Source organism: Tauraco erythrolophus, chromosome 14 (assembly GCF_009769465.1).
Source record: "Tauraco erythrolophus isolate bTauEry1 chromosome 14, bTauEry1.pri, whole genome shotgun sequence".
In the NCBI taxonomy this organism is placed as follows: domain Eukaryota; kingdom Metazoa; phylum Chordata; class Aves; order Musophagiformes; family Musophagidae; genus Tauraco; species Tauraco erythrolophus.
This window is the reverse complement of record NC_141478.1, coordinates 779787-804003: the sequence shown is the minus strand read 5'-3', so window position 1 is coordinate 804003 and position 24217 is coordinate 779787. Positions and strand designations below refer to the sequence as shown.

Sequence of the window (24217 nt, the reverse complement as noted above, 5' to 3'; positions counted from 1 at the left end):
GGTTCACTGAACTGGCATCGAGCGAACCTCAACTGTCACTTCAAACTGGAACCTGAGTGCAGAGACAAAGCACAATCACCCACGTCACGGGCCCTATAATTTCTTTTCACAGTAGCCCTTTTGGAGAAGCAGGCTGGGTTAATAACCTTGATTTTCACTACTGCAGATCAACAGAATCATTTTCATAGAATTCAGAAAGTGCTTAAACATAAAGTAATAAAAGTATCTAACTTACAAACCTTGCGACATAGAAAATCAAAACATGGAACATGGCAGATGTTTGGAGATCTGTATCAAAGGATTGAATTGTAAATTAACTGGAGAGGCTGTGACACAGGATGGATGCTCCGAGGCAGCAGAACAGCACACGCCGTGTTTTCCCAGGGTACGGGTCCTTCCTTCCCGTCGGGTTCCCACCGAGCCGATGCAGACGCGCCCGTTGCTCACCAAGGCTCCTCAGCACACACAAAGATCCCCTACAAGCTCTGCTGAAATATTTCTATTCCCTTTTCAAACAAGCTGTTAATGACACCACCTTGTCAGGATGTATCAAATCATTAAAATTCTAAGATCGCCGGTTTCCAGCTCTACCGAGGAGCGATTTGCTCGCTGGACACGCGAATTAAAACGGTACTTGCTGCCAAAGACACTCGCAGTCCGTCCTCAGCTACATTAAGGAAAGAGCAATTTGCTAAACATCCCGTTTTCGTTCCCAACGGATGGCTCACCTGCAAAATACAGAAGCACAGCACTCGTGAGGAAAGCAGGAGCGTTTTTGCCCACACAGGTATTACTGTAGAAAAGGAGTCCTTTGGCTGTACATTGTTTCCACAGTGTATTTGTTACATGAGATACAAACTGTACAAGTTCTCCAGTTTACAAAGTTTTCTAAATCGCAGAAACAATTCGGCCCGTATTTATAATACCGGTTTTCGATGGGAAGATCATTACAGATAAGGTACAGTCTAAGCAGTTGGCTCAATGTAACAACCAAAATGTAGTTTTGATACAATTTGCAATAGTACAACTATGTACATCTGTACAGAACCGTTGCCTTCTGTTACTTGGCTGACTCCGAGCACACTCATCGCTTTTAGTATCGGCTTCCTTCGAAGTAGGGAACTCTGAAGTCAAAATGGTTCAGTTCTGCTGCACTGCGGGTTCCTCAGCGGAGATCTCTTCCCATCCATGTTTCCTGCTCCATTCAGGCCTTACAGAACACTGTCACTTAAGCGTGGCTTGCCATAATCGAGGTCATTTTGCAGATCTCTTTCTTCATCATCTGCAATTAGAACGTTCCGATCAAACCTGATGTGGTACTACTGAAAAACCACCTGAACGTACTTTCCCAGGACCCGCCGCTCACGCTACGCCCACACGGAACTGGCCTCGAGTGAGGTCACCAGGAAAACAATGAGAAGGCACCGGGGTCTGCGACGGCAAGCCCGGCTGGCAGCGCCCGGAGCCGTCCCTCGGGAAGAACTGGGACTTCACGCTGTTTAGTACCCTGGGCTTTCCGGCCACGTGGTTGAGGGTCACTGCCTTAAGGAGCTGCACAACCAGTTGAACTTACTACTGTCATTTGAGAACGGTCCTCCGAGGTTTCAACCTCTCCCACTAGAACTCAACTACCAAGTCAACCACTTCGGAACGCCACATCGCCACTTTTTAACCTGTTCCAGAGGGAATCCATTCTAAGGTTCTACGAAGGCCAAGGACCTCCTGGGACACACAGAGGAGTCAGCGTGACCCCCTCCAGACTAAGGCAACACTTCTTCCACCTACTTCTCCGATGCAAAAAGTGATCCCTCCCACACAAACAGCACGTTTTAGTGATGGGATCTTTACTAATGCTGGAGTTGACTCTGCTGTCAACGCTTTTGATACGGCCACCTCGTTCCTCCGACCTGAGGGCGAAATTTGAAGAGAGATTTTTAAAAAAGCAAAAGGCGGCTCTCAACCTTTTCGAAGCCCTTACCACTGGAAATCTCTGTGCTCTCTCAGCGCTGCTGGAAAATCAGCAACGCCTTTTTCACGGCTGCTCTTATCCAGCCGGGCTCCGGCGCGGTGAACGCTCAGCCCACCAGGCGGGACGTGACTCCTGCGCTGCAGGACGGCTGCGCTCCCAGCCAGGAGCTGGACACTGTCTCGTGTCTCAGACCCAGAATGACTCTCTCTCTCCACCACTCTACTCTGTGCTACTTCTTGACTTCTGCTCCTTCGGTTTTGGGTTTTGAGCCTCATGAAAAATCATAAAGTTTAAAAAATCTTGCTCATCCTCAAAATAACCATTTACTGTAGCACACGCAAAAAAAAAAAAATCCAGCAAGAAAGTGTACATTCAGTGGGTTTTTTCAAGTGATGTTTTAAAATATCTCACAATATTCTGCATTCTGCTGTAATTAATTCAGAGCTCTCCTGTGCAGGTCTCCAGCCTCCTCCCCTCAGAACGTGACAAAGCCCTAAAACTTCAGTTTGTTTCAGTTAAGAAGCTTTTGCTGCACTTCAAATCCTTTGTTCTCAGGAAAGATGCTGGTTCTCAGGAGCGGACAGCAAAGCTGGAGTTTACCAAGTCCTTTACTAGACAATAAGAGCCTGAAGCTCTTCAACGCTTCCACAATTACTCACCAGCCCGCACGCGAGGCGGGTGCCCGATGGTAACCTGCTCCCCACAGCAAAAGGCTCAACTTTATCTACACCCCACACGCTTTTGTTGGGCAAGAAGCTACTAAAGCAGCATGTGGGCATCATCGATTTATGTAATCCTCCACCAACCAGCCACCACAAAAACATGCTGACTGGAGCAGAAGCCAACAACTTTGAAGTTTCACCGTGTGTTTCAAACAGGTGGAGTGAAAGGGGGAATGCCAGGTGGGATACTGACATTCACGTGAGTGTATCTCCCACATTTGTGTATTCTCCTCTGATAATTTCAATCTCAGGCCCACACATTTCTAGTGGCAACAGAAAAACATGTTTAATTAAACTGCTTTGTTTGCACATGCCACATGCTTTGTTCCAGCCTCATGCAAAACCATGTGATGTTTTTCTAATAGTTTTTAGACAGAAATTCAGGATTTTTTTTTTTTTCCTCCCTAAACAATTATAACCATCCTCCCTCCAAACCCCCACAATTGTACCTTCTCCTACCCTGCAAACAACTGAGTGTAACGACAAAAGCAGACACTTTTTCCGAAATGCTGCTCTGGGAGTGCTGCTCCCCATGCTGTATGACTTCTGTCTCAAATCAAGTCAACAAGTTATTAGGAAAAAAACAGAACCAAAGGGGTTGGAAAATTAAGCCTGAGGTAGTAACATATGCTGCTCAGACTGTTGTTCATGAAAGGCTTCCAGAAGTCACTCTCTAATCTTTCCTACCAGATATTAAACCCGTTGTCTATACAGATATGCAGAGGGGTTGATCAGAAAAGAGTTTCACCAAGTCCCAATTTAAAGCCACCAGAGCCGTGAGCTGACAGGTACCACATCTCACGGGAAACAGTTTCATGAGGCCACTTTCAGGCAGAGCTCTCTTTTTTCCAAATATCTATCCTTTGCACAGTGAGCTACATAAACCCAATCTCTATGCTTTTTAACAATTTTCCACCACTTATCACTGTATCATAGCCACCCTTTCCCAGGTGGCACACAGGGATGCTGCCCACGTTACTGGTAATAGCTGACAGCACACGCGGTATTAGCTCTGGCTACACAAAGCCACTCGCTTCCCAGTAAAGGCCACCATGGCACCGTGTTCGTGCTGGTAAGCAACGTGGCACAGAGCTCGGAGGTACAGCCAGAGCCGCGTCCCTGCGCCGCTCGGGCAGCCCACGGCACCCACTGCCGCGACGGCTGCGGGCGAAGACGAGCCCGAGGGCTGAGCGAGGCCAATGGCTGAAGGCAGCACAGATCCCCTTACCGTTACGTGGCCCTGGGTAAAACTTCACGAACTGGATTCTGAAGTCCATCTAAGGAACTGCCGTGGTGAGGAGCCGGCATCGCCCACCGCCTCCTACGGGGAACCGACCCAGAACCACACGACAAACCCGACCCCCACAACTGCCTGGGTTTGCTGAGCAGCGCTCAGACACGCGAGCCCGCACGGCAAACCACGCGCTCCTTTCCGTTACAAGGCTGGAATCACTGGAAGCATCTCCTGCTCCCACGGGAGCGGCTGTATGCACTGTCACACCTTCATGGGGAAGGCAGCCTGTATGGGCTAATTACAGCCCAGGAACAGCCCAGCCAGAGGGACAGGCCTTGGCAATGCAGAGTGACTGAAAACCAGAGTAACAAACCAGCCCACATCTTCTGGAACGGCAACAGAGTTTTCCTTTTCTCAGGAAGGCAATTAATCGCCCAGCGTTCTGATCCATACCTTTCTTTTGCTTGTTCATGAGTTTCAAACTACCAGCCCAGCCAAAAAATGCTTACACTGCACAGTTAGATGCCTGCTCACAGAAATCAGCTGCTTTTTCATCAGCTTTTCCCATTAATTAAGCTTGGATACCAATTAAATACGCGTCTGAAAAACTACCAGCTAAAAAACTTGCATTACGAGGATCAGGATCTGCGTGCCTGTAGAACTTCAATATTGGTTTGGGGTTTTTTTCCCTCCTCTTTCTTTTGCACTCTCCTTAACTGGAAATAGCACGTGTGTTTGCATAAACATTTTCGCCCTAGGGACATGCACACCTTTCACAAAGTACTGGCAAACAGCTGGATGGAGAATGGTAGACAACGTGGCGGATACACGGCAGACAAGGAAGGAGAGGTGACGCACTGACACGCATGCGGAACACGAGGCGGTGGACATGCACACACAGGTATTAGGGCAGTGCCAGATCAATGAGTTTTGAAGTCTGGTTAGGAAGGAAAGCCAGAAGCCTGTTGAATCTGTGTACAGTGCACGAAAATTACACTTAGAACTGCTGAGACCTCGCTGCGCGGCACCTCCAGGGAGGTGTGACCAAAGCAGCAGTCCAACAAACTACGCGTCTGCATTTGAAAATTGCTTTAGTAATGGCAAAGAATGCATCCCAACGAGCTAGAGACCAGAGTTGGGGTGTAGATAAAACCGTTTCTGAAATTTGAAGTGTCGTGATTTCCCCGGCAGAAATCAGGTACCAAACCCTCTCGCTGCAAACTGTCACGTCGCTCCCAAACGGAGAGCAGACTGCCGAAAGCTTATTTATTCTGTGCCAGAAATTTCTGATCAGCCAAAATCAGCCAGGCTTTACACAAATTCAACAAGTAAACTCAGCGCGGGTTTGATTACAATGGGATGGAGACAAGGCCCAAGCTCACCTTGGACGTCTTCTTCTCCACCATCACCATCCTCTTCCTCATTGTAAGCCAGCTCGGCCTGTTTGTCTGCCTCATACTCACCCACGTTACCATCATCCCCATTATAATCTGCCAGTTTAGAACCCTGCTGCGGATCAACAGGGGATTCATTCTCATCAAAGAATCGGCCTGTGAAGTAGGCAAAGGATTAAGTCAGAAGCAGAGAGGAAAGAAACAGGAAGATTCCAACCACAAGCAGACCACAGGTTAAGACAGTCGGGGGCTGTAGTAGTTTCAGCTGGAGGAGCAAAGGGGTAGCGGGGAGAGGGCAGGGGGAGAACCAGCCGGGTCACGGAACACCCTGCAAAAAGGATGTACTCGGTCATTCAGCATTTGGATCGTGTGAAATCCCACTGCTGTAAGCTTCACTCTTGGGAGAAAAGTTAGAGTAAGCACCCGACCCAGAAGCTCCACCTTTGACTGATCACCTACAAACGCTAGTGAAGTTTTCTTACAACGCTGAAGAACACACAGTGGAAGTTTTGGTGTCCAGACTCTGTCGGAGGAGAACTGGCGTTTTCCTGCGCCCGGCGGAGCGTGTTGCTGACTCCGTACACGGTGACGTCTGCAGCGCGTGCACCACGCTGTCACGGGTGCCAACCTGGCAAAGATCTGCCTTGCATCTCGGAACTGATTAACTACCTAATTAATTTGGCTTTACGCTCTGGTTTCTTATCAAGCTTTAACAGTTCTCAAAATGTTCCGAATCCAGTGTTTTTGTCTCCCAGCAAATAATTAAGAACAGTTCCAGATACTGAAACATCGCACAAGAAAAATGAGAATTAGCTGGAGCTACACAATGAGTAGACAGTCAACCGAGCCCACGATGGAAGATGAACGGTGCGATGTCGAGCTCAGAGCTGGGGTTCAGGGGGATACGGGGACATCTGCTCACGCCCAGCGCGGCTCAGCCCGCTTGCCCGTTGCTTAAAGAGCGCAACGCTGAGCCTGCAGAGGATGCAAGTCTGGAGGGATTATGTATGAACGCAAAAATAGGATTAAAGTGCGATACGATCCTTACAGGCTGGGAGGGGACGGAGGAAGAAGTCTGCCGAGGCAGATGTTAAGTGATTCACAGTGCAAGCGACGAACAGTGAAGTAAAACTGACGATATGATTTCAACGTTAGGATTAAAAAGGGGGTTGAGGTTACAACAGAGAGATGCAAAAATGAAATTGTGTCTTAAAACAATGAAAACTATCATATGTGGCAGCATATAAAAATCAGGACAGGAACAATAACACAGTGCTTGTCTGGGTGGGGAAGAACAGCAGAAGAATCACATCTGGTGCAGCTCAAGTGTACAGAGACTGAAGTTTCAGTTATTCTCATAAAATAATCAAGAAGAAACTATGATCTGTTTAGAAACCAGAAGTTCAATATATTATTCATTCTCTATTCATCTCCAAGTAATCCTTGCCATTATTGTTTGTGTTTTTGGACACTGCACTACATATAAAAAGCAATCAGAACTGTACAACTGGCACAGGTTAAATACAACCCAAGCTATGGAAAGGCAAGAATGCACTTCGCTTACAGAAAAACCCAGCCTGTAGAATGCCAGGGATACTGTGACAAACAAGCACTGAACAAATCTAAGCTGACAGAAGGAAAGGTTAAAACACTGGAAAGAGATCCTGGAAACACAGCCAGGCCACAGGCCTGGGCACCGGAGTCACCCGCACAGCCTGGTGCACAGGACAGCCCGGCGAGGGCGGGTGCCAGCACAGCTCCAGGGTGCACCTGCTCGGGCACTACAGCCCTACTCGGGCTCTGCCTGCAGCGTTCGGTGGTTTAGGTGGCACCACCGCAAACCACGGGAGGTTTGCTGAGCACACGAACCTCACCAGCAGTCGCTCTGCACTGGGTGATCTGGGCAGCGGCTCCACAGCCTGCGCGGGCAGTTGGGGGTACACGAGGCAGACGACGTCTCGCACAACGGGGAGAAGGTCAGTGCTCTGACACCAGCCAGGGATAAGGGTCTCGGGATGCCAAACTCCAAGCGAACACCGCAGCAGGAGCTGCTTGTAGCTCCCGCCAGCAACGCACCGGTGGCTTTCGGAAACAGACAAGATCTGGCATCTTGATGGCTTGTGGATCTCAACCGCTCCGAACACGGGTCCGTGGCCGTAACACAGGCGTTACACGGACTGGCTATTCGAGGCACAGTGCAACACGTTGTCATGAAGCACAGGAGGTTGGTGACAGCAGGGGATGTCTCATAAGGAGATGCTAAAATCTGCAGGTAACATTTGCTGAAATGAATTCTGAGTAGACACACGGGGTATTACTACTCAAAGCTGGCTCCTTACAAACACACTACTCGGAGCAGCTGTCCACATGCCCATCACTAAGGACATGCTTACAGGCCAACTTCAGACAGCAGCATGGGCTGGAAGTCTGCTGCACCCAGCTTTTTTCTGATGCCAGGTAGGAGCACAGTGACGCTGCTGCAGTCACCTTCGGGTTCTGCTTCTTCTGAAACTGAACGGCCGCAATGTGCCCATCTCTACCTGGCACCAAAGTTACTTTCTCAATCTACACTATCAAAATTAAAAAGGAAAACATCTTTTGGGAAGAAGTTCCCTGATCTGAAACCAGCCAGACATGACAGACACCTTAGCCAGTGCTGGTTACTCATCTCATCCCCTGGGCTGGTGCACAGTAGGTTCTGAAGTGCTCAGTAACCAAAACCCCACCACGAAAGCCAGGTGCCAGGGATGGGCTCCTCTGTTCCAGAGGGACGAATTTATCATCGATGGACCTTTCAGAACAGCCACTGCCGATCAATCAGGAAACAAATCTTCCACAGACCTGGATTAGCTGTTTCCATAAGTGATAGTCTCTTTGCATCACTATAATGTACAATGTAAGTTATTCCAAATAGCAAAGAGAAAAGGCAAAGACAACCAGTGACCATTACTGGCTCTCAGGGACCCACTCACAGCCCACAGTGCAGACCTTTCATTCCGTGCTCCGGCCCGCACAGCAGGGCCCCCGGCATTTCTTCCATAACCAGGGAAGACGGCCGATCCGTTTGAAAACCCCAGCAACTGAAGCACAAACTCTGTCATTTCGGCTGTAGCCACTCAGCCGGACGAGCACAGGCTCTTCAAGAAGCTCCTTCAATAAACTCAACAGTCTCGCACGTCTCAGGCCAGAGTGGAAGGAAAGCTTGCCCAGTTGCACACCGTTTTTGAACACACCTATCCCCACTGCATCAGGAAGATCCAGGAGCCTTCCCTAAACTGAAGCCTTCCCTAAAGATCTGTCTCTGGAAACCAACAGTGAATTGATGCCCACTCCTTACCTCTTCAACCCTGGTCTTTTCAGAGCTTTTTACCCCCTCACGCTAAACCCTACTTTGTATTCTTTTTTCCGCTTCCCTGACTTCCTTCCAGCTTCCCATCATCTTTCTTTGACACTGGAAGCCAGAGGATGGCCTCACAAGCACCAGGTAAACCAGAGCTAGTTACTCCATTTACCATCTTATCTGACATTGCTGTTAACATATCCCACTTCAGCCGTTTGTTAGGGACTAATAGCCACTGTTGACCACATTGGTTTTGACGGAACAGCTCACTTGCTCTTTGTCACTGACTGTGCACGGAATTCTCCATTCCTGATTGCGGACTACGTTCATGTTTACAAACTTCTATGCTGCTGAAACCACATCTCCTACCTTGTTTATCATCCAGCACTCAACATACAAACAGTGCCGAGCACAGGATGCATCTTCGTGCACCTCACAGAAGCTTTTTGAACAAAACTGTAAGTGATACCTATGTCTGGAATAATTTTCTTAAAGTTGTACCCCACCAAATAGCAATTTATTCCTGAGCAGTCTCCATTATTTGCCTACCACAAAGTCACACTCCTGCTTTCGTTCCTGTGAATACATACTTTTCAGATCGTATCACTGACACAATCTTCTCTTGAAACACTTATCATATTGTATTCAAACTGATTGAGAATTTGTTCAGTCAGCTCTCCAGGTGTCAAAGGTGGGCTGCTGGGTCTCTGCAATGCCTCCAGTCCTCCTCCCGTTCACTTTTTAAAGACGAGTCGCCTCGCGGTGCGATGGCACCTCCTCTCGCAAGGTTGTTAATGGCTCAGAGACCATTTCGGGCAGCTGCCCGAACCTCTCAGGTGCAGTCTGGCACCATCTACACACTCTGGGTTCTGACCCTTTGGGGGGCTACAAGGGGGTGGGAGGACAAGGACAGCACCCACTGAACCCCCACGTCCCTGTACAGCCCTTCATGCCCACACACCCCCCCCACAGCCATCTGCTAACAAATGGGACTACGTGCTACAGGCCCTGGTTTAATTTAATCTCTACTGCAGAACAGCACCTAAAACATTTTACAAGAATAAACGGAGTGGTATTTGAAACTTATTTCTCTGCTATCCAAGGAATATTTAAGAGATTGCTAGAGGTTAACACCTTTTTCCTGCAACTTCTCCAAGCTACAGAATCGCCAGTCAAGTGCTAGACCCTGAAAAGGAACGGCAGCTCCACTCTTCACAGTTTTAGCTTGCGAAGTTCCCTTCGTTATGACAAAAATTAATTCATAGTTTCATGTTCCTGAGAGTGACCCCAGCTTTCAGAACTCTTTTCCCAGATCACTGAAACCAATTCATGATTCTATTTCAACAAAATTGCTGTTTCTGTACCACTGCTTATCCCATCCACAGAACTAGCACAGGTTTCCAGCAGGAGGCTATAGAATCCCTTTTTTTCCTCCCAATTCTCGTGACTCTGAAGATGGCTGTTCTGATGTGATAACTTGTCACCTTGGAGTACAGACAGACTTTAATCACAGAAACCAAACCCTAAGTGAAAGCTACTTAGCTGTGAGTACAAAGACATTTAAAGTTGAATTTATAGTAGCGTTATAATACAGAAAAATCTTATTTTGGTAAAAAACAAGAGGAGATCTTTCAGCACTATGTTTTTCCTTCCAGATGTCCCTTCCCCACCAAAATGCTAAACAACTGGAGTTGGTTCTTCACAAATAACTAGGTTAAGGTATATCTGGTCAGTATACTCTATACTAACACTTAGGTGTATGGTATCTCCACTGACACCACAAGAAACTTATTTCACTATAATGGTCCTAAAGGAAGGTGCTAAATCAAACGCCACAGGCACAGCACTCTCCCAGCGTTATGGAACCTGCTGCAAGGTAGAGCATCTCAAAACCAGCAGTACACAGAGCTGCCTCTGGAGCTGCAAGTTCTTACCTGCTGTCTGCCCACTCTGCAGTCTTACCTCCACCATACACACTAAAACAAATATATGATTTGCTCCTGACTGAAGGCTTCTTCCTTGAGCAGACATGGAAGAGAAGGGTTCTGGAAAACTTCCTCACACAGAAGAACAAACTTCTGACCAATACACATATAGCACCACAAAGACCCCCTATATAAGGGCTGAATTCTTACAATGTTGACCAAAACACTGTATTTAAGTCAAGTACTACAGGGTGCATATAAGTAACTCAGTATCATGCACGTATCAAGTCTTGGCTTAATCTATTTAAATGTGTAGTAATTTCCAAAAGCGTTTTAAATTCCTATAAGCTTACAATTTTTTTTAATGACTGAATATAGATATAGATGAAAGACAACACATGAAGGCATATCTTCTACACAGTAACATATTACATTTCTTTTCAGGCTTATTCTCCAGGAGGCCACCCGCTGTAACAGTTCCTATTTTCCAGATAACGGATAGAAAATGAAGTTATTTTCTTAATATAATGAAGTATACGATTTTGGCCAACTTACTTTGCTTCATCCTCTGCAAGTCACTAACTCTGCTCTTTGGAATTTGTATGTGCTCCGTGTCAATTTTGTGTTCTTTCTGATTTTCCACGTTTTCTTCGAAATTTAAGTGCTGGAGAGAATTTGGAGGTATCTGCTTCGCAATGTCAGCGTTTCCATCGTTGTCACTGTGCAAACCTGCAGAACGAGGAAGCAGGTTGGGTTTGTACACGGTTCCAAGAGGCAGCTGTAACGTTACTGCAGATGATAACGCATCACATTTTAATATGTAATCAATCCTAAGTTGTCACCTTCTCAGCTGATTTTCTGTATGTACTCAAGCGCTTGATGAAGCCTAGAACAATAATACTTTTTTTTACTCCTCCTGCTGATTCTGCTTTTCAAATCTGCTAAGCAACATTTATCGTTCAAGAGCTGTGATGTGAGGAGAAGGTTGCTATAGGTCACAGAAGTTATGCTAAAAATAATAAGCAGAATCACAGGACTACACAACCAAGGAATACAGAAAACCCTGGTCCTCATGAAACTCACATCAACCTTCTGTTCATAAACTCTAAATCCAACAAAGCAAGTATTTCACTTGCTGCCTTTCATGTTTTCTCATTAATTAAAGTCACAGTGAAGGACTACCTCAGAGCAGCAAACAGAAACGATTTAAAAGACTTGACATTTGGAAGTAATAAACTTTAAATGTGATACAGACTTTTGGTATGCTAATCTGCTCACAGAACACTGCAGACAAAGAAATACTTCTGTTGCCTTTTTTCAAATGAACCAATAACGGACATGACAAAAAATTTCAACCTGCCTGGTCATGTCACAAATACATGAGTACATCCTATTTAACGGGTTCCAGCAGGACAGTATTTGAAGATGCCACTTGCAGTGCAGGTGTAACCTAACGTTCTCTGACATTAAAGCAAAGTGACTTGATCCACGAGCATTAAGTTTATTTTCTAAGGATTTGTGTCCTTTCTACCTGCAATCCTTCTAAACCCTTTCACTGCAGTACTTTTAGTCCTCTCATGTCCTAAACCTCCCTGCCACATCACCCTCAAGCAAGCTTTCCACAGAAACAGGAGGACACTGAGCAAGTGACAGTGCTGCTGCTTAATCTGAGTGTAACTGGCTACCAACAGATCAACAATCAACTCCTGGTTACATGTTGCAGCCCTGTCTAATTAGTGTGCCTAAGGAGGAGTACTAATTTCAATTACTCTCCTCTGTCCAGTGGAGAAGTCTTGAAGCACTTATCTTTGAAGCTTCTAACTCTCAAATTGGGCTGCAGCTGGTCAAAAGGCTCAGGAATTACTGGGGTGGTGCGTGACAAAAAGAGATCGTACAACCAGCAACCTCAGTGCCTCAGGAGGCCGGACTAAGAACGCATTCAATCTTGTGTCCTGCAGAAATCCATCGTTGGTTTTCTTTTTGCAGCCGTATCAGACACAAAAAAGGGGCTGGCCATGTACCTCCAACCTTCATGGTATGGTACCAGATACTAAATGGTGAGTTTCCTACGAAACGTTGACTTGTCCCCTGCTAGTAAGAATTTTACCTGGTGCCAGATTTGGAGCAGGGGGCTGTTCAGTTGGAAGATTTACAACAGGCTGATGACCTTCAGTTTTAGGAGCTGAAATAAGTGGCTTCTTTAAAGCTGAAACAAAATACATGGACAAAAACATTAACGTGAAACAAACGGACACTATTACCAGGTATTCCTCTAGCAATCCTGGAAACTTTTTTGGTTTTGTTTTTCTTTCTTGTTTTTAAACCATAGATGAAAATATAATACACAAGATTTCTGGGGGAAAAAAATAATTATCAGAAACGTTCAGTTTTGAGAATTCAAACCTCTAAAGCACAGTAAAAATTATCAAATTTTACACCCCACTTGAATTTTATTACCACAGATTCTAAAATTTTGCATTCACTATGAAGCAATTAGTATTCAAACAGCATATACGCCACCAAGAACCCAAATGTGAAAGTACTGGAGTATTTCTCCTAACCAGTGGGAGTATCTTCAGCTTTAGCAGGGTCATTATCTTCTATTTCAGGCATGCCTGCATCTCCTCCTGGTTTGACTTTCTCTGTAAGACAAGAATAGGATTTTCTGCCTTAATAACCTTGAAGTTTGAAGAGTGGATTTCCCTCTTGTGGAAGGCTCTAAGACCAGAAGAAAAGTCCTTTATCCACAGAACACATCCCATATTGATAACGCGACCGCAACACTCCTACCATTGTACTGCAGCAGCCACTGAAGACGCCCAAAGTCAGTGCAATCTTCAGAAAACGATGGGAAACAGATGCACTGCTCTTGGCAGCAGGGTAAGAAAAACCTGCTGCAAGAAGCTGGCCAGAACAGACACGGAACTGAGACAAAATGTGCTGATTCAGCACCACAAGTAAAGAAAAAAAGGGAATGCATCTGCCTTTCAGAGATGCCTACAGGGAGGAAACAACTCCAAGAGTTGCTCGCTGAGAGTCTCCTGTGCAGCTCGGGACAACCAAAGGTCCCCACTGCTCCTGCTGACCTCCCCTGCCAGAGACTCCTCACAGCGGTTTCAACGCTCCTCACCTCCAGCCACCTTCTCTGGGCCAGTTCCAGCTCTCCAGCAATGTGCCCTTCCCCAGCTCACCCCACGACACACCTCACGGGCAGCGGAGAGGCAATCCCTGGGTCTGTTTGCCACAGCAGGAAGGAGTTGCCAAATGAACCAACAAAGTGAACACGAAACTGTGCAAGAAACCACTTTCATAGGAGGACCCAGAGAAAGGACACGCCAGTGTCTGGACACCCATGAACGCTGACTTAGGGCAATCACATGCAGCTGATCGGGTCACCTGAGCCAAGAATTCATTGCTCTGCTTCAGAAAAATTCCCCATTCTGTGTGATAGCAAAGGATACAACACAATCAGCCTGTTATCTGGCAGGAGTTGCAAAAAAAAGGAAAATACCTTTGCCGTTTACAACATGGTCTGAAGGCTGCTCATTCTTGACTGTGTTTTTATATTCTGCCTCTGGAACAGTCTTAGATATTGCCTGGTCATCATTGTCGGGACTTACTTCAGTGTCTTTACTTGATTGAATTTTTTGTGTGGCCTGTTAGAACAAATCCATAAGGAACCAATATTAAGCACATCCCTGAAAATTACAAAACGAATGCCCTCAAATTCAAGATTATTTTGGGTAAGCGAGATGGTATTTAGGAATTAGATGATCACCAAAGCAAAAAACAACAGAACTCCTCTATATGCACAGCTGCATCCTGAGGGAGAGAGATGAGTATGGGAAGATAAGGGAACAGAAACGCCGCGTGGCTGCGCGACATCTGTCTTGGCACGTGTAGCTCTTAACGCAGACGGGTTACGGCATCATTGGCCTTAAGCCTCAGGTCAGAGACTTGCAAACAATTCTAGATTTCAAGAAAAGATCTGACTGAAACCTACTTCACAGCTGCCTTATTATTTGAAATGTTTGTAAACAGAGACTAAGTAAGGAAATGAAATTTTAAGAAGAGGTTACTTCATCTGCTCGCAGGAGCGAGGCCCATGTTCCACTGGCAGCTCGTGCCACAGAATTACACCCTCGATACCGTTCAAATACCATCGTTATTTGCATCACACCAGCACCTCCAGGCCTCAACAGAGACCGAGTTCCCCTTTGCAATAACCTATATAAGGTTGTAAGAACATCGATTCTACCCTGGAGAGCTACGAAGTAATATCCATTCTGCAGAGAAGAAACTGAAACCCTCAGCAACGATGTCACGCAGGAAGGCTGCAGCAGAGCGAAGAATCAAGCCAGATCTTCAAGAATCAAGTTTTTGCTCCTCACGGAGCAAACCAGGCACATGTTCTCACACTAACACCCATTCAGGGCTGAGCAGGACGATATTTCACAGAAAGTCAGGAGAGAAGCACCAAGGCCCCCACGCATCTGAAATGCTGAGTCAAACAAAAGCCAGACTTCAGGCTCTGCTAATCCGACACACCAACCCGGCTGCACATTACCTTTTGTTCCCGCACAACTTGGTCCATTAATTTCTTTATGTTTTCTTCATGTTGCAGTCTCATTTCCTTGATTTGCTGCCCACACTGCAGACTTGATTAGAAACACGTTATTAGTTATATTTCATCTGTTGTATCTGCTCTCCCGTAAATAAAATAGGGGGGAAAATATGACGTGGTACAAAAAGCCAAACCTGAGATATAACTAGAATAGGCTGTCCAAAAAGCCCTGTCCTGGAATGAGCATGCAGTGAATACAGAAAGAAAGCAGAACTAGAAAAAATAGAGACAGAGCAGAAAAACAGGAAAGGCCTTGAACATGTTTCCTCCAAAACCTGGAAAGCAACCAAAAAGTCAAGCTTCACAGTCAATCTGTCACCAGCACGCATTAGTTCCACTGGAGAGCAATGTATCTCCCACGGTTGTCAACACAGAAGATGCACAACTACTACTATCAGTGACTGCTACCAGCTCAGATAATGAGATCTGAATGACCCAGCTAAGTGTCCCAACTTCTCTAACGAGCCACACGGAGATCAACCCAATTCAGCAAAATTCCTGTCTCCCTCAGACCCGCCAATACTCAACATGGCACATGGAGTAAAGAATATTTGTGTGTGTGTGAAAGTTTCAAACGTTTTCTCAAGCATTTATCTCCCCCATCCTCAAAGCTTCAGCAGTAGTTGCTCTTCCTGCTTCTCCATCATAAACTTAAAAGGATGAGGTCAGCTTAAAATTTCAATACACACAATGCTTTCAACTTCAGTGGGGAAAAAAAAAAACATACAAAAAACGCCCAAAACCCCTGCACTTTTAGAAAGACAGCTTACAGAACTGCATTGATTAAACTCTTCCAAGTATTTGTTAACTAAAATCTCCATGTTATAAAAAAATGCATTGACTTAAAATTGTCCAATGCTGGACAATTCCAGTAAATCAGATTCTTCTACGATCATATCTCACTTTGGGGTGAGGAGCAAACACCACAAAAAATAGAACTTTAAAAATCAAACAACTAGCTAACTTGGAGTTACATCACCGAGTGAGGGCACTCAAGTTTGAGGATTGGCAGAAATAGGATTTATTTGCACTTTTCATAAGCACAGACCTCCATTACACACCCCCCTACAGTTACTAACGTTCTTGAAGACATACCTATCATACTCCAGCCTCCTTGTAAGGTAAGTATTGTTCTTCTTGTACTCGTGCAGCTGATCTTCCTGGCGAATGAATTCCTGACGTAATTCTGCCAGTTGTTCTGGACCGAAAAGCAAAAATCAGCACAAATATAGAAACATAAGAAAAAATGCCCCACAGCAGATACAACTTTCAATATTGCTATATAGGTTAAAAATTTACTCAAGTCTTATGTTATTTCTTCTAAAGATTCTTAAAGTAACTTGGAAAAAAACGCCAATTTACTCACATATGCCAGATGTCACTATGAACTACAGAACAATTCTTCTGATACTATGCCAAAACTCCTAAATTTTTCTTTACTTTTGCATTCAGAGACTTACACAATGCTATTTTACATATCTGCTGGAAATCTCTTTAATTTCCTGAAACATTCTGTTATTCTGAGTAACACAAAAGTACTACTAGGTTACTTTAGGCACGATGGTCAAATACTCTTTTTCTGCAAGAAGTGTACAAAAAGAAGGTACCTTCACACTTTCCATAAAACCAACACATATCTCCCGTCCTTACAATTGTTCTAGACGCCCTCCCTGCTCCTCAGGCTACAAATAATTGTTAAGCTTCCTACTATTTTAAGGGCAACTACACAGATACAGGCAGAAACGCCAAGCATGGTGTCTGCAGGCACGTTCGAATTTTTGCATTAGCTGTTCCCATCCCTGGCAGTGTCCCAGGCCAGGTTGGATGAGGCCTGGAGCAACCTGGTGTAGTGGAGGCTGTCCCTGCCCACGGCAGGGGGGTTGGAACTGGATGGTCTTTGAGGTCCCTTCCAACCCAAACCGTTCCATGATTCCTTGATTCCAGGCCGCTCTGGAACCCACACAGTAAGATCACAGGCATTGCAATCATTAAAAGATGTTTTCTGGACCTTTTCTAACCCAGCGTAAGCATCCCAACATTGCTGATCCAAACTATAACGAACTGTGTATTTGGTCATGAAAATGATTCTAACATCTTGGTAGTGAGCAGTGCCAGAATCCACGTTCTTCCTGCAAAGAGCAGAGCAAAGTCTACGAGAGCCAACCCCACACTCATCCAGACCAGGCAGTAAACAAATATAACGAAATGTCACATCATGCTGCATTCCAGCATTGCCTGATTTTCCACTTAAAACACATCCTGCAGTACCGAGGTAGCTAAAACACACACAACTCCTCAGTCTGCCATAATTCCTTACCCTTCAGCCGATGGATGTCTGCCATCTGATACGAGATGTTGCTCTGCAGCTTCATCTGAAAGGAAGAAACGGTTACATGAACGCAAGCAGCCAGCAGCCACAGCGGGGTTAGACTCGGGTGGCTTCTCTTCATTGCAAAGACAACGTAGCACAAGGATTGTGACATACGCAAAGTTCTTGTAAACATAAGTAATGCACGTTTAGTTATCTGCAAGTGACATCACTAACCTAAACACTACGTTTAGGCTTCGCTAACAAGGACTTAAATTTATTTCCAGAACATATTCAAGGCCAGGTTGGATGAGGCTTTGGGCAACCTGGTGTAGTGGAGGGTGTCCCTGCCCACGGCAGGGGGGTTGGAACTGGATGGTCTTGGAGGTCCCTTCCAACCCAAACTGTTCCGTGATTCTATGATTCTATATTTCTATCGAAAAAGTAGATTCTGTCAGGACTAAAATAAACACACTGCGTTCTGATACTGCAGAAGGAGACTGTGAATTTCCAATGTCAAAGCATAAACCTCTAAAAATAAACATGCAGCAAAACCAATTTTTACCTAATGTATATTTAAAGTAAATTTTTATGTGATGCTACCTAATATTCATAACAAATTTTATTTTTAAAAGCGGATCTGACACCAGTGGGCTTCCACGACAGCTTTTAATTTGGTATTTTTAGTAAGGGGAAAATAGCAGTTACAATAAACAAGAAATGCACACACACGGAGTCACAAAGTAAAGAAGCTTTAACTTGTTCTTACATAAAGGCATCTCTAAAGACAAAAAATAATAGAAATTAAGAGAAAGATGCACATGTAGAACATACTGAGTGAAAAAAATCCACGACTCATCAGGCAACAGTGATGCTGTAACCATTTCTCTTGTAGTTTCACGCTCGATACGATCGGCAGCAATAGAAGGGGCGCTGGAAGAGGGTTGTTGTTGCTTACGAGGTCAGAATTACCTCTGGAACGCCACGTGGAGCACACACACTCGTGCACACACACACGCACACGCATGCACAGAGGCTATTTCCGTCCCACACAGGAGGTTCTGAAGCTCAGCGGTGACTCAGGTGGCTACACTCCCTGTCCAACAAACAGACACATGCCCCTACTCTAAGATCTCCTCCACCCACCTCTGCCATCCCTCTTATCGCGTTACTAATTTGTTTAAAAACCTTTCACGCAATGCTCTCGTTTCCAACAGAGGCACCCGAGCTCCGGACTGGGATCCAGCCCGGCCCGCGCGGGACCAGGCTGCTCTTTGTCCCTTCAGGAGCCGCGGCCGCTCCAGAGCTGCCGAAATCGGGACGTTCTGCAGAACACGGCGCACATGGAGGCACGTGTCCAGTAGCTCCGGGCACACCACAGAGGCTTCTTCCAGGAGCGAGTGCCCCGTGGAGAGCCTGGTGTGTGCCAGACTGCAGTATCCCAGTGCATCCCGCGTGGCACCATGGACGCAGGCAGTGCTGGCAGAACATCCTGCCACCGCAGAGGGCACAGCCCAGAGGGCTTCTGGAGCGCCGAGAGGCACCTCCGGTGGGACGCCAGGCCACTTCAGAAGGCTCTTCCCTAAAGAAGGGAAAGAACAGCAGATGATGCAATCTTTTGGTAACCCGAGAGCCCTGACCATATTGCTCCGAAATCGGACACAGCACAAAAACACCCACCAGGGACACTGCGGAGCCTTCCCGGCACGTTGGAGCCACAGGTCTGAGATCCAGCGACACGTGGGCGCTGCCCACCAAGGCATCCTGGCACCCCGGTCACAGGATGCACAAGGAACAACGCTCAGCTGAAGGAAAGCCTGCGCTGGACTTCCTGGGCTTTACGACGAAAGCACAAGTGACCCCCGCACGTGGTGGGGACTTCGCATGGAAGCACAACACGACAGCAATGACCCAGCCTTCCCCTTCCAACAGCTCCCCATCCAACCGACACGGGGACAGGGGAACAGACACAGAGTGACTTTAGAATGTTAATGAAAAAGTATCTTTCCCTGTTTTGCAAAGCCACTGGCAATAATGACCACGTTTCTTCCCATCTTCCACCCTAACACAGTTATTTTACAGAACCCAACACATCTGTGAACAAAGGAGATCCTGGGAAGTAGTGGGTTCCATTTTCAAACCTTCATCTAGCAGAATTCTGAATACAAAAGGCCTTCCCACTGGCTTGCTTCTGCTCATCCTGTAAAACGCTTGACTTGCAGCGGGCTGGGGAGGGCTGCCTGTCTGCTAACAGGATGGCATCAGTTTTACCACACCATCTTTCATTTTGGCCATTTTGAGTTCCAGGCAGAAGTGACAGAATTCACATCCAAAACAGCTCAGCTGACAGCAAATGTCCCTCATCTGAAGGACTGAAAGGCAAGAAGCTTTTTAATGATTCATGGGATCTGTTCCACCTACACACGCAAAAAACCACACTCCACAAAGCATGGCGCAAGTCCAGTTCTTTCCGAGCTGTGTCCTCCTGGAGTCCAGACCTATTTGTGCTGTTCATATTTCTCAGATCCTTTCCAAAGCAGCTGGGATGCGTACAAGAAATTCTCTGTAGCCCAATGAGCTCTGCACAGGGAAAAACCATCCATATCCCTGCGCTGGCTGGAGCTGTGCACATGCAGGGCAGCCCTCCAGTGCTATCCGAGTTGTGAACAGCCGTGTCACACAACGGAAGGAGCTGTGACGAAGGGAAGTCACAACCATGCTGGAGCTCATCTCTTCATACGGCAGGACAGAACACAGGTGGTACTGCTCACCGATGAGTGGTAAACCATAAACACCCACCCGTACTTCCCTGTGAGTTATTCCTTTCTCTGGCAAGAACACCCTCTGAATCACCCGCCGGGGCAGCACAAGCAGTGTCCATACGCCAGGGCATTCCCAACGCACTGCTAGGGCACGTGCTGGAACAGCACAGGAAAGCTGGTTAGAAGTCTTTGCACAATGCCACCATTCCAAGATTGTCCTGCTATTGTCAGCAGCCTGTTTCAGAACAGACACTGCCATGACCACGCAGTTAGTACGGTGTCGGAGATGACACTGTGACCATCAGGAACATGCAGCAGGACTGGAAGATGTACTCAGCATCACTGCTGTAAAGCCACAGCTTTGCAAACCGAGCGGCATCAAGGCGTTTTGGCAACGAATATAACCAGCTGCTCCCAAGGATGTTTCACCGAACAGTTTCATCCTTTGCAGCACCATCTCTAGGCAGCAGCTGAGGGACAAGGCTGTACCACACACCTGGCACTGCCAGCAGCAGCTTTGGAATGAGAAAGGCATGCTCCCGAGAGCTGCAATAGCAACCACACAGCTACCAGCCCCTACACACTCACTGGCTGCCATTTGGAAGCTCTCCATCATAAATTCCTGCCATTCAATCATTTTGTTGAGCTTCTTGCACAGCAATGTGTATGAAAAAAGAAGTATCCTCACAGTATGCTGCACAAAAGCACGAAACACTCAGTAAACCAATGCCAACTGTGTGCATCACCTCCCAAACACTGGGCAACCACCACCTCTGTTTGCCTCCCAGGAGGAGCTCCAAGAGAGAACTCCTCTGGCTCGTCCCAAGGTCCAGCAGACCATCGTGAGCTCATCAAGATGAGTGCAGGGTGATAGAAGAGAATTCCCAAGAATCGTGGCTTTTCTTTTTTCAAACAGAAGACACGAGGTCACTCGTAGGAGCAGACTGTGTGCCGGAGCAGGGAGCGGGATGTTCCGCGAGCAGGGGCAGGGAGGCAAGGAGAGACAAAGACAAAGGTTGGGGCCTGATGACAGCACCACCCCCCCTGGGAGACCGTCGCGGCAGAAATTCCAGTTGCCTCAGCACTAGGAGATGCACACTTGATCCACACAAGCACAGGGCAAAGAGCCTCTTGGGAGGACAAAGGGGCATGAAGCAGAACAGGCACCACGATGACCACCAGAGCAGCATCCTTCCAATGATTTTTCTACAAAATGAGCCTGGATCTGTTGTGACCACTCGATACTCTGGAAATTACCAGTGCTGGTGTTTTATTATAGCTTCTGCATTTCACAAATCGAGTAAGATCAATAGTAAAAAACCAACTTGTTCAAAGAACATCCTTGCCAAATTCTATTTTGAGAGAAAAAAATTATCATTCGAGCCTTTTTTGCTCAGACACTTTATGCCTACTACTTCCAAATTTTTTTCAAACACACTTTTATTCTCTAAACCAGAGGTTTACTCTCCACTCTCTAGAGTACTCTCACTTAAAGGGTTTTTATTAAAAAAAAAAAAAGGATTGTTGCCACTTAGAAGATGACAGCAGCTCACGTGAGAGGAAAAGGGAAAGGGAGAGTGGCTGGCTATTGACAGAACATCTGCTACTCTTGCCTGTTAAGGCACATGGAGTATCCTGAGCCCAAGTAAAGGAGAGGGGATACTCAAAAGCCACCAGCTCACATGACCTTAAACGGCAGCTTCTGGAACAAAGAGCCCAGACCCAGGGCACTTACTGCAGCACGGGGACAAATAACAGCAAAACTCATTTGTGACAGCTACGAGTCCCACCTCTCTCGTTCCCCTCCTGCTCTGCCCTGTTTGATGCCAGACTCCGAGAGCATCCAGGGAGCAGCCGGATTTACAGAGAACAACAAAGCGCTCCGCAGGCCGGTGCAGCTCGACAGCAAAGTGGGCAAAATGGGCTCTGGCTTCCCATGCCCCTTCCTAGACACCCTCGCTCACCACCTGCACTTGTCGCCTGGTGTCCTGCAGGAAAACATCACAGATTTAAAAAAAAATACAAATTTCTTGCATTAAAAGCCAGCCTTGCCCTGCAGCCCAGTTCCTGACAGCTTACTGGAATCCCATCGGTTCTACACCTGTCAGTCAGTCACCACAACGCGTGACTTTTACAACCTAACTGCTTTGAGTTCAGCTTCTCTTACTCATCAGAACTAACTCTTTTGACATCTGTACAGAATGCTTATTTATAAATCAACCCGGATTTTACAGTAACACAGAATTTTCTATCACAACGGTGTTAGTTGCATTTATTCCCAAAGGAGAGCACTGGCATCCACCCCTATGTATCTAATCAGGCTTTTTATCCCAATCTTGGAAAAAATTAAGAAATTAAACCAAATGTGTTTGCTGAACACACAAACGGCTTCACTTTAACAGCTCAGTAGGAAATACTTTAATACGAACTAAATCAATTTGAAGGAGTCTGTAATTCTGTATTCAGTTTTTCTGTGACAATTAAACGCATTTTCTTACACTGCTTATCAAATGTGTGATACAAAAGAGTCAGAAAAACAAACTGGGCCAGTAATGAGCCCGAGAGTGTGATATTTCCATAAATCCTACTGTGATAAACAGTGTTTAATTAGCAGAATTATGAACTGCATGCAAATAGAGTACACAGTACCACACACGACCGAGTAAAGGAACTTGTCTGCTTAACGCCTCTGTGAAGAGCTGCCTGGCTGATGATTATGGAACAGTGAAAGTCGATGATTCACTTTCCCTTCCGTAACAAAAGAAATCCCCAGGCCACATCCACATAAAAGGGCAAGCTGAATTTTATATTAGCTTGTCTCTCTGCGGCTAATGAAAACAACACGTTATGTCAGGAGCAAGAATTCTTTTTTTTTTTTTTTCTAAGTTGGCTGCATAAGAACCAGAGCCTGATGTGCCAGGCATTCTGCAAGAGGAGCTCAGAACCAGAGCCTGATGTGCCAGGCATTTGGGGAGAGGCAGCTCAGGGTGCTACACCTGAAGTCATTTCATTTTCCTTGAGGCCAGGCAAACTGTAGTTTTAAGACTGTCTATAGCTTTTTGACTGATGAGAAAAGATCAAACAATCTAAGCAGAGGAGGAAAGCTCAAAAAAAAGAATAAAAATTAAGCTGTCTGGAAACCACTGAGCGCTCAGAGTTCTCATTGTTCGCACACGCTCTGCCTTGGCCGAACGCTTCCAGCTCTTTCCTGGGATGCGTTCAGGAACCCCAGCGTGCTGCGGATACCGACAGCCGCCAAAGCCAACGCACCGGCTCCGCAAACCAGTGCCCCCGGGGGCTCACGGCACCCCCGGGGCCCGCCCGCCGCCCCCGCCGCTCACCTTGCTGTCCTCGCAGCGCTTGGCCTGGCCGTCGCGGGCCTGCAGCTGGCTGCTCAGGTGGCTGTAGTCGGCCTCCCGCTGCTCCAGCTGCCGCCGGTGCGAGTCCACCTTGCCCAGCAGGTCCGAGTTGCGCCTCTCCAGGCGCCCGCGGGCCACCTCGGTGCGCTGGGCCTGGCTCTGCAGCTCCGCCACCTCGGCCTGCAGCAGCGCCTGGCGGGACGAGGCGCTCCAGCAGTTGAAGGCGAGGACGGCGATCACCACCAGCAGCGCCGCGAACACGAGCGAAGGCAGACGGCCGCCCCTCCGGTTGGCCCCGAAGCCCACCATGGGGGACGCCGCCGGGCGGGGGCCGCACCCGCGCGCCGCCTCCGCCCGCGCCTGAGAGGGGAGAAGCAGCGGCGGGGGCGCGGAGCGGCGGGAAGGGCGCTCAGGGCGCCGGGCGGCGGGCGGCGGCGCTACCCCGGGGGGCCGCGCGCATCCCCGGCGGCCCCGAACGCGGCGGCGGTGTGGGGGGGGGTGAGGCGGGAGGAGCGCGGGCGGCCCGCGGCGGCCGAGAGCAGCGGGGCGAGGGGAAGGCGGAGGCGCGCCGGGAGCAGGG

The 24217-nt window shown here is 47.2% G+C and overlaps 1 protein-coding gene across 2 annotated transcripts; it reads right to left on the bottom strand.

The window, feature by feature from the left end:
* Positions 1-23946, bottom strand: GOLM2 (golgi membrane protein 2). 2 transcript variants are annotated; one of them, XM_086620084.1, is made up of 10 exons: positions 23620-23946; positions 17526-17580; positions 16304-16406; positions 15152-15242; positions 14096-14240; positions 13146-13226; positions 12692-12790; positions 11140-11313; positions 5308-5475; positions 1-1282 (listed from the first exon to the last, which is right to left on the bottom strand). In XM_086620084.1, the coding sequence occupies exons 1-10, from the start codon at positions 23944-23946 to the stop codon at positions 1212-1214; spliced, it is 1314 nt and encodes a 437-aa protein (XP_086476210.1). In that variant the 3' UTR covers positions 1-1211. The 2 variants fall into 2 exon arrangements, with proteins under 2 accessions (XP_086476210.1, XP_086476211.1); XM_086620085.1 differs by lacking the exon at positions 5308-5475.
* Between the last annotated feature and the right edge of the window lie 271 nt (positions 23947-24217).

Bases quoted from the DNA above. Each gene is read 5' to 3' on its own strand.
- GOLM2 (XM_086620084.1), bottom strand. From the start codon at position 23,946: ATGGTGGGCTTCGGGGCCAACCGGAGGGGCGGCCGTCTGCCTTCGCTC. The intron at 14,241-15,151 runs GTAATGTGCAGC...TTGTTCTAACAG, and splicing joins AAGTTGTGCGGGAACAAAAG to GCCACACAAAAAATTCAATC. The intron at 13,227-14,095 runs GTATTTTCCTTT...CTTGTCTTACAG, and splicing joins CCATGTTGTAAACGGCAAAG to AGAAAGTCAAACCAGGAGGA.